Source organism: Salvelinus fontinalis, chromosome 35, assembly GCF_029448725.1.
Source record: "Salvelinus fontinalis isolate EN_2023a chromosome 35, ASM2944872v1, whole genome shotgun sequence".
Lineage (NCBI taxonomy): Eukaryota > Metazoa > Chordata > Actinopteri > Salmoniformes > Salmonidae > Salvelinus > Salvelinus fontinalis.
The window spans coordinates 32593409-32604321 of record NC_074699.1 but is presented as its reverse complement, the minus strand read 5'-3'; the positions used below and the strand labels follow the sequence as shown (position 1 = coordinate 32604321).

At 44.6% G+C, this 10913-nt stretch overlaps 1 protein-coding gene across 1 annotated transcript in view; it reads left to right on the top strand.

Moving 5' to 3' along the window:
* Window positions 1-9886, top strand: part of plekho2 (pleckstrin homology domain containing, family O member 2) — a 33871-nt gene extending 23985 nt beyond the window's left edge. Inside the window, exons 4-8 of the mRNA XM_055900016.1 lie at window positions 3793-3897; window positions 4211-4309; window positions 4536-4874; window positions 5167-5259; window positions 5366-9886. Of these exons, the coding sequence (XP_055755991.1) occupies window positions 3793-3897; window positions 4211-4309; window positions 4536-4874; window positions 5167-5259; window positions 5366-7075 (2346 nt within the window). The 3' untranslated portion in view covers window positions 7076-9886. The remainder of the gene's footprint in view (window positions 1-3792; window positions 3898-4210; window positions 4310-4535; window positions 4875-5166; window positions 5260-5365) is intronic.
* The last annotated feature ends 1027 nt before the right edge of the window (window positions 9887-10913 follow it).

The window sequence follows — 10913 nt, the reverse complement described above, 5'->3', positions numbered from 1 at the left end:
GAGAATGGAAGGACTGATATAGGAGAGAATGGATGGACTGATACAGGAGAGAAGGGATGGACTGATACAGGAGAGAATGGATGGACTGATACAGGAGAGAATGGATGGACTGATACAGGAGGGCATGGATGGACTGATACAGGAGGGAATGGATGGACTGATACAGGAGAGAATGGATGGACTGATACAGGAGAGAATGGATGGACTGATACAGGAGGGAATGGATGGACTGATACAGGAGGGCAAGGATGGACTGATACAGGAGGGAATGGATGGACTGATACAGGAGGGAATGGATGGACTGATACAGGAGGGAATGGATGGACTGATACAGGAGGGCATGGATGTACTGATACAGGAGAGAATGGATGTACTGATACAGGAGAGAATGGATGGACTGATACAGGAGAGAATGGATGGACTGATACAGGAGAGAATGGATGGACTGATACAGGAGAGAATGGATGGACTGATACAGGAGGGCATGGATGGACTGATACAGGAGGGAATGGATGGACTGATACAGGAGAGAATGGAAGGACTGATACAGGAGAGAATGGATGGACTGATACAGGAGAGAATAGATGGACTGATACAGGAGGGCATGGATGGACTGATACAGGAGGGGATGGATGGACTGATACAGGAGGGAATGGATGGACTGATACAGGAGGGCATGGATGGACTGATACAGGAGGGCATGGATGGACTGATACAGGAGAGAATGGATGGACTGATACAGGAGGGCATGGATGGACTGATACAGGAGAGAATGGATGGACTGATACAGGAGAGGATGGATGGACTGATACAGGAGGGAATGGATGTACTGATACAGGAGGGAATGGATGGACTGATACAGGAGAGAATGGATGGACTGATACAGGAGGGGTTGGATGGACTGATACAGGAGGGGATGGATGTACTGATACAGGAGGGTAACTGTTGATTGATAACTGCTAAGTCACAGTGTTAATGGGTGTGTATTTCTATGGTGTTTCTCTGATAGTCTCAAAATCCAGTCTTCAGATTCTTATTTAAAAGAGACTGTGAAGTTAACCTTTTTCATATTCGTGTCCTCAAAAGGCCTATTTCATATTGAAAGCATTTAGGACTGTATGAATGTGTGCAGGTGGGGCTGAGGTCGCCTTGGCCCAGATCAAGGACAGTGGGAAAATTCTCAAGAAATGTGGAAGATTCCAAAGTGGTGAAATAGAATGTATTACTAACAAATGAGGAGACTGGAGAGTTGGCCAACGCCACGACTTGAGCAGATGTCAGAGGAAGGGAGGTCTGTGTGTGTGTGTATGTGTGTGTGTGTCACTTTTTCCCCTCTCCTAAATACAGTGACCAGGCAGGAGAGGAGCGTGAGTCAGACTGCTTGGCTCACAGCTTTATTTTAATGCAGCAGCCCTCAACAGCTTGGAAAGACTTTTGAAGTTGAACTATATGCTGGCCTGTACACTTCCATTAAACACTGAACATGTCAGGTTCTCTGTGGTTCTGACTCTGGAACTGGGTTTTAAACTGGGTTTTGACAGGCACTGCACTTCCTAGAGTCAGGCTGGTCTGTATGTAGTATGAATATATCTGACATGCACTCAAAAATGTCAGCAGGGTGGAAATAAACATAATAAACTTGATAAAATAGAGAAAGTCCCACACTCGACCAGCCAATAGACAACGTCTACATGTAATACTGCTGGGGTTGGGAGGCTAGATAGACGTTGTTAAGCTTCACTACACAGTTCTTACATATACTGGCTCCTGGCAAGACACCGGATGCCATGAACACCAAGCACACCACTGGAACAATAGGCTGTATAAAGAAAGTTTTTACAAAAACAAACAGAGGGACAAAAGTAAACATCTGTGAACTTTCATTATGTCGCTGGAAGATTTAATCAGTGAGGAACCCTGAAGATAATGAAACTAAGGAGACGCGTTATTAATCATACATGTTTGTTGTTATGGTGCAAAATATTTGTCCCACATGCCCCCCCCCCCCTCCCCCACATACACACACATACATACACACATCCACACTGTCCAGGGAGAAACTTTAGTATTTGTGTATTTCTTAAATCAACGTATTCCAGGATGTAACCTACTTATTGTTTTTGTGCACTCTAGTTTCCTGTTTGGTTTTGGTTTGTTTAGGGAGGAGGTTTTTATCAGGGAGAGTTGTGTGAAGTAAGCAGTTGGTTGTGCTGGCCCTAGCACTCTCAAGACAAACCAAAGGGCTTTCCGCACATTTGGTTTGCCAACTTTTATTTCTGTCTCTGTCTGGTCGCCGGGTCACCTGAAACAGCAGAGAGCTCAATGCTGAGCGGATGGAACCAGACCGGGGTTCAAATTCTATTTGAAATACTTTCAAATACTTTATATGTGCTTGGTTCCATTGTTTGTTGCCATGGAACCAATAGTGAAGAGCAAACCCTTCCCACCTGGCACTCTGCACCAGGCCGACTCAAATGCTCAAATTATTTTAAATATTTCAAATAGTAGTTGAACCCAGGTCTGGATGGAACAACAGTCAGCTTTTGGCCCGTAGAAAGTAGAAACCTATTTAACATTCACAACAGACACCCCTGTAATACAGACTCCAAAGTCCACAAACACTAACAAAGAAACGTCTATGTAAAACATTTGTCATCATTTCTGCTCAAAGCTGTGGATATTTGCATGTTCTGTGATGCATTGCATTTACACACCTGTTTTATGGCGCTTTAAAAGCTATTTGTAGTGTAGCTTCTAAAGCTACAGTATTGTAGTTTAGCTTCTAAAGCTACAGTATTGTAGTTTAGCTTCTAAAGCTACAGTATTGTAGTTTTGAGTTGGCGCTGTTGTCGTGCAGTGTGAAAGGACAGAGAGGGTTTGACCAGGATGTTAAGAGCTACTTGGATGCCCCTGCACTCCCTCCCTGGTAACCCTGTTTATCTCTCTGGCTTGGCCTCAGTAGAAGGTATGTCAATAGGAACAAAGATGGTCTTCAGACTAGTTCAGCCAGTGCATGTCCCAGCACTGCCACCGAGACAGAGCTTTTAGTTTCTCGCTCTAATCTGTTGTACTCAGTGCTCTGAATAGAATAGAATGTATGTCCTTTCTGTCCTATTCTTACATATTTTATTATTTTCTAATCTATTCTATTCTCCACCCTGGGCCTATAGTTTCTTAACTCCGCAGTTTTGTACAGTGGTTTCTTAGATTCAGACCTTTCTGATACGTAATCTCAATTCTATTCTTTTCCCCATCCTGGCCCTAGTTTCTTAACTCCACTGTGGGACTGTTTCGTACAGTGGTTTTGGAGATTCCCACCTTTCTGATCCTTAATCTAAATTCTATTCCCCATCCTGGCCCTAGTTTTGAACAGTGGTTTTGTAGATGACTCTCAGTGTGTCATCATTATCCATCTGCTTTTTCTTCTTTCCTGGTTTTGACATTTAATTGACAGCAAGAATTCTCTGTTGAAAATGTTTGATAGGAATTCTGTAGTATTGGATTCTGTAGTTATCTCCAGCGCTATTCTAAGGTTGGCACTCAGCAATGTATTCATAATTCCCTGTTTCTAATTATTACGTCTGTGGTGGAATCCAAGTTGTTTAGGCGGAGAACTAAAAGGCAAAATGAACATACATTCTTTGGCGTTGGCTGTTTGATTACAGCACCTTGGTTAGTGGCAGTGTTTTCTTTTGATTCTAGGTTTTATAGTAATTAAGGAATGATCGACAGCTCTCCAGGTTCTGTGCCTTTGTTCTAATGTTCTAAGCTCTGTGTTCTCCTGGTTCCCAGGTCCATGATGTCAAGTTCCAGGCTCAGAACCTGGAGGAGAAGGAGGCTTGGATTAAGGCCTTTAGTGACGGCATCAACAGAGCAAAGAATAAGATATTTGACGAGGTGAAGTGTTTTCCTTAATGCTAAAAAGCATGTTTCGTAACCAGTGTGGTATAAGCATAGCCTGGTCCCAGATCGGTTTGTGTTGTCTTGCCAACTCCTATGGTCATTCCAAACATGATCTGGGACCAGGCTAGTATAAGCACTATCTTTATTACAATCCCAGGCACAAGACATGTTTGGAACCCCTGGAAACCAGTGGTTGAAAGTGTTGGACACTAGTGTACCAGTGCTCCAATATCAAACCTTTCCTCTGTTTTCTCTTCTGATGTTGGTGCCAACTTTTTCTCCTTTTTGTTGATGGTTGTTTTCCCAGGTGAAGATAGATGAGACCAGTCAGCTGGAGCATGCGACACGCACAAGGGCGAAAGGAAACCGTAACAGAAGACCACCGACCAGGATACACATGAAAGAGGTGTGTGTGTGTGTGTGTGTGTGTGTGTGTGTGTGTGTGTGTGTGTGTGTGTGTGTGTGTGTGTGTGTGTGTGTGTGTGTGTGTGTGTGTGTGTGTGTGTGTGTGTGTGTGTGTGTGTGTGTGTGTGTGTGTGTGTGTGATGCTGATAAATGCGTCATGTTGTACTATGTGTTTATAGAATTCATAGGAATAAGATGTCTCTTAAACCTCTCCCCTCATCTTCCAGGTTGCCAACGTCTCATCAGACGGCATTCTCCGTCATGACCTGGACGCGGTGGACGCCAGCATACCCAACGGGACACACCACATCACCACAGACACCACTGACACTCCCAAAAAGGCTGTGAAGCCCCCCATGCCCCCCACGTCCAAACCCAGCGAGGCCCCAGAGGAGTGTCAGACCACCCAGAGCCCTGACGAAGGTCTGCCGTCTGAAACGGAGCCCAGTCCCCAGAAGGTCCTGGAGCCCCCCATGCCGCCCTCCAAAGAGGTCGAGGCGGCTGCTGCTTCTGCAGGGGACCAACTCTCTGATGAGACTAGCACTGACAGAAGCCCAGAGAAAAAGGTTGCATTTTTAAAACAGTTTAGTACATATTCTGTTTCACATACACATGCGTATCAGTGGAGGCTGCTGAGGGGAGGACGGCTCATAATAATGGCTATATTTGGTACCATTCCACTCCAGTCATTACCACGAGCCTGTCCTCCCCAATTAAGGTGCCACCAACCTCCTGTGGTACGCATGTCCAAACGCATCCACACACACATCTGTGGTGAACACAGGCGCACACACACACAAACACACACACTTGTCATATGATATATGTTCACATAACCATTGTTATTCTTTTGTCCAGGTCCTGAAGCCTCCTATGCCGCCCTCCAAAGAGGCCAAGCCCACAGTGTCTGCCGAGGACCAACCACCTGGGGAAACCGCCCCTGAGAAAGAGGTGCATGTCATTTGTTGTTTGACCCTCTTCTTTCTCTGTATTTTACAATGTGTTGTAACAACCATATGAAAGATGTTAAGTAAATAACATTTGATTTGATTTCAAGGTCCTGAAGCCTCCCATGCCGCCCTCCAAAGACACCAAGCCCGCAGCTCCAGCCGGAGACCAGCCCCCCAGGAACACCAGCCCCGAGGGCAGCCCAGAGCAGTGCTTCGAGTCTGGGGTCGAGTCAGCACCACCACCCACCCCTCCCGGCAAACCCATCGGCGGCTCCACAGACAACCTGGCCGAGGCCTCCCAATCCAGCCAGGAACACAGGCCGCCCACCCCACCGTCCAAAGACAAGAAGCCCACTCAGACAGCCGTGCAGGAGGGTACAGAGGAGGCTAGTGGGAGGAGGAAGAAAAGTGAAGAGGATGAGGCAGAGGAGGAGGAAGAGGGTTCTGAAACGATTGCATCTGACGTTCAACAAAGCAGTATCCCTGAGGGGGCTGAGGATGAGAAGGAGTCTCCTTCCTCTCAGCTTACAACACCCATGACCCCCCTAGAGGTCAAAGTTGAACCCTCTGTGACTGACCACCCAGAGTTCACCACCACCACCATAGAAGAAGAGACGCAGAAAGTTGCCGAGCCCATGGCTCAAGAACAAAAGTATGCTCCTAGTGGTGGAGTGGATATATCACCCAATGAAGAACCTCAGACAATGAAGTCTTCCCAACTCACAGTAACGCCGTCAGTTCAGACACCGGAGCCAATCAAAAAGAGCCCTGGCCCTCCCGGACCTCCCATAAAGAAGAAGCCCGTCGTCCTCCCTCCTCCCAAAGCAGTGGTGGTGGCTCAAGACGTCCACCTAAGCGAGCCTAAGAACCAAGCGACAGACAAAACCAAGAACAACATCATCACCACCACACCAGGAGAGAAACTCAACTCTATCACTTCACCAACACCAGCCGTGGTGACCACAACCAGCCCGACTGAAGAAACAGAGGACCTGAAAGTTCCTGTGGTCATTGCGACTAAGTCTGAGTTCCCAGTTGTAGTTCTCTCTCTGAGTGACCCTGAGCCAGACAGCTCCTGCTCCAGCCCCGTGTCCTGCCACCTCTCCCCGGAAAAGAAGAGTGAGCGTGAGGAGGAAAAGTCAGTCGACAGCGGCCAACACTCGGACATCGATGTCGACGAAGAATGGTCAGAGAGCAGGGACACTTTGGCGGCCTCCACCGCTGCCCTAATGGGCAGCCAAGCTGGCCTGGACGCGCTGATGGATGAGAGTCAAGATGGAGACACGGAGACCCCCAACAGCTTGGGACTCAGCACTGTGGAGGACTGCCCTTCTATGACCCAGACCCCCCAGGACAATCCCTCTGGCCTACACCCCACCTTCCTCCAGGTGAGGGTCAGTCAGGCCTCCCATTGTCCCCCCATCCCCTTCAAACCCTTAGCCAAACTCATGTCCACCTCTTTGGGGGATCTCCTCTCTGAGGCCTCATTGGGTGAAAACGTGAACCAGCCAATCACAGACGTGGCCGTGACAAAGGCCACCGTGGGTCCTCAAGACTTGACAGATCTTGAAAATGAAGTGGCCCTGGAGCTGGAAAATACAGGGGAGCTCCTGGGGAGCTTCGTCCCCAAAGGGAGCACCGAGGTTGGGCAGAACTCGGCCCTAGCGGGGGACGATGGCCTGGAGGACAGGTCGCCGGAGGAGCTGCTAGCCAGAGCCATGGAGAAGCTGAGGAAAGCAGACCAGTTCCTCAGGCAGGCCAAGTGTATGAAAGACTCAAAACATTCTGAGAATACTGCCAAGAGAAACAGCTGGTGATTGTTAAATATGAAGGAGAAGTAGGGAAAATGTATTGATTGATGGTGATGGAAAGTAGTAGCTTTGAAGGACGACAGGTGTTTTCTTATTCTGGCTGATTATGCAGCATATTTATGCAAGTGTTCTGCTGAGATTTAGCTAAGTGCAATTTTTTACACTTTCACTTTTCTCCTGCAAATGCAGGTTGATTGTACTTTTTGTACTTAAACATTTTTTTAAACATTCCACATTAATCATCATCACTTTCCCAAGGATATTTACTTGAATACTTACAACCCCCGATCAAACTTTTTAATGATACATTTAAGGATGTTACAAAATGGCGTAAGTCTTAGGGGATGTCGGAAGTGCCTGCAACTTTTTGTAATCCACGTTTTGAATGGATACAGATTGGTTTCCTCTGAAGTCCTCTTTGCCAATCAAACCATGATGACATTTGAAGTAATCATGTATACGGTGGGTTGTGTTTATGTAGTTCATGAAAATATATTTGAAGTTATTTGTCTTGAATAACTACTTCCAAGTGTTAAAAGAATATTCAGGTATTTTATAAAATGTCTGAGACAAGCTCTGCCAGTCCAAATCTCAATGGCAGAGTGTACATCAAATTTGACACCACACCTATTTTACAAGCCTCCCTTCTGACCGCTAAGGGCCCCATTTATTCAACATTTGCACTTTGCATCAGGTTTCAAGATTGCGCTGTACGTTTACCATCAGGTATCAAGATTGCGCTGTACGTTTACCATCAGGTATCAAGATTGCGCAGTACGTTTACCATCAGGTATCAAGATTGCGCTGTACGTTTACCATCAGGTATCAAGATTGCGCTGTACGTTTACCATCAGGTATCAAGATTGCGCAGTACGTTTACCATCAGGTATCAAGATTGCGCAGTACGTTTACCATCAGGTATCAAGATTGCGCTGTACGTTTACCATCAGGTATCAAGATTGCGCAGTACGTTTACCATCAGGTTTCAAGATTGCGCTGTACGTTTACCATCAGGTATCAAGATTGCGCTGTACGTTTACCATCAGGTATCAAGATTGCGCAGTACGTTTACCATCAGGTATCAAGATTGCGCAGTACGTTTACCATCAGGTATCAAGATTGCGCAGTAAGTTTACCATAGGGAATTGGACATAAAAGGTTCAATGAAAAGGCAAGAATAACGGATCTGAAAGTGAATCATTTATGAAGTATGTTCGAGCTTTGGTGTTTCATCCAATAAAAACAGGTGCAAACTTTTCACCAGGTCCAAATGCATAGCAAATGTGCCCCTAACTCTGTTTTGGCAAATATCTATACAGGCTAGGTTTATATACCATTTCACAAAAGGTTTCAGATTGCACATTGCAAAACAGGAACTACATTCTTAGAAAAAAATCTAGAACCTAAGAGGGTTCTTCGGCTGTCCCAATAGGAGAACCCTTTGAATAACCCTTTTTGGTTACAGAAAGAACCCTTTTGATTCCAGGTAGAACCCTATTAGGTTCCATGTAGAACCCTTTCCCAGAAGAACCCAAAGAGTTCTACCTGGAACAAAAAAATAGTTATCCTATGGGATAGCCAAAGAACCCTTTTGGAAGCCTTTTTTCTAAGAGTGTAGGCGGTATGATTACTGAGCTACTGTAAAAGTGAGTACAGAACCTATGATGCCTACTCTCACCTAGCCCCAGTAATGTTGTGTTGTATCTACTCTCACCTAGCCCCAGTAATGTTGTGTTGTATCTACTCTCACCTAGCCCCAGTAATGTTGTGTTGTATCTACTCTCACCTAGCCCCAGTAATGTTGTGTTGTATCTACTCTCACCTAGCCCCAGTAATGTTGTGTTGTATCTACTCTCATCTAGCCCCAGTAATGTTGTGTTGTATCTACTCTCACCTAACCAAAATAACGTTGTGTTGTATCTACCCTGTGCTCTTGAAAGCAGCCCCGTTCACTTGGCTTATAAATAGGGCACACAGGAACTAGCCACTTCCTGACTGATCTCCTCTCTTCTTTAGATCTCTCTTTAGTCAGAGACCAGATCATTTGTATCACACTGAAATGCACTCCTAGGTGTTGCTATGTGCTAAAACAGACTAAGACTTAGAAGCTAAGTGGTATTGAAGGACCGTGGTATTAGACAGTTAGTGGCATCCATTTTGTTTTAAAGGGGCTTTTAAGGCTATGAAATTTTGTTTTGTCAAGTATTTTCTTACTTTATCTTAGCATTAGGTTTAACCTTGGTCTGCTTCATAGGTTTGAGGGTATTGGGTATTGACCAATTGAAACAGAAGGATCTGATCCATTTTGATGTGAACTCAAATGTGGTTCCTACCTAACATTTGTCCTTTACAAATGCATAGCAAGGATGATAATGCCTTGTCCAAGACTTTAGGAAGTAAAATATGTAAACATGATTTGTTTTATATTTTTAAAGTTTAAAGTTGTACTATTAGGTCTAACAGTAGATACTATGTTAATTCATCTATTGTTATTTTGAAAATCTAATTGCACATAACACATTTTCTTATGAACTACTTAATATTTAAGTTAATAATCTTGTCACACACTCCTTGTGGTTGGTTGGTCCGTCATTGAAGAAAAATAATACATTTATCCCCTCAAACTGGCTTATAGCTGTAGCTGAGTTGCAAATGTATGTTGAGGTTTGTAATATTGTTATGTAATATATTTCATTGTACAAATGCTCTTACTAATAATTGGCCTGATAAGGTTTATACGCCTGTAGACATTTTTGACACGGTTTAACATGTAGCTTTATAAAGCATGTCTGAATAAATGTTGCTTACTGTATGAAATATCTTCCAGCAGATTTGTTTGATGTGGTACAACTAATTAATTTACATTAATCATATCCATGTTTATTTTTTTAATTGCACCTTTATTTAACTTGATAAAACATTTCATCCAAACAACACTATTGTATTTAGGATCAAACACTGGAGTTCTAGCAACTAGTGCCAACTATAGTTGTCTGCATCATTTTCTTTACACTTCCAAAAGCCTACTTCCTCTTTCTGAAGTAGATAAAGCGAACAACAGTTTCACTACAGTTCAGAAGTAAAACAGGAATCAAAATTGTATCGCGGTTGTCTCTCCAATCTCAGGCATGAACGCACGTACTCCAGAGTAGTTATTCAATTTGCTGTCAGTCCCCCATCTGCTCACTGCTGTGGCAGTCATTTACAGTCTTATCAGTCAGTAGTGCATCTCACAGGTCTACCTCCTATAATGAACATGTTTCTCCTCATTGACAGCCCTGCTGCCTATCTCAGACCCACAGGGAACAGGATATGAGCATCAGCTGCCCTCAGACCGACTGTTAAAGGATAACCAGGATTAGTAAGACTGAGCTCGTATCTATACAAACAGCACACAGCTCAACAGATAGAGCTTGAAGTAAAGGAACGTGTTTCATGGCTTGAATGGCCAGACATTACTTCATTGTGTGGTTGACAGATCTGGGGAATATATACAGTTTACTGCATGTCGTTCTGGTGGGGGAGTTTCTCCACACTGCTATTATAGACATTTATCATGGGACTTCTAGTTTGCACAGCCTTGTATGCCAAATGTAATGCTCGCTAGTTCATATCTATATACAGCTGTCCACTGACAGAACTTAAAACAACCAGCGTGAACTCATGAAAGTGATGAAGGCTGAAACTGAAACTTCAACCTTACCTCTGGACTAGAGAGAAGACAGACTGGTCATACGTGATACGTGTGTGTGTGTGTGTGTGTGTGTGTGTGTGTGTGTGTGTGTGTGTGTGTGTGTGTGTGTGTGTGTGTGTGTGTGTGTGTGTGTGTGTGTGTGTGTGTGTG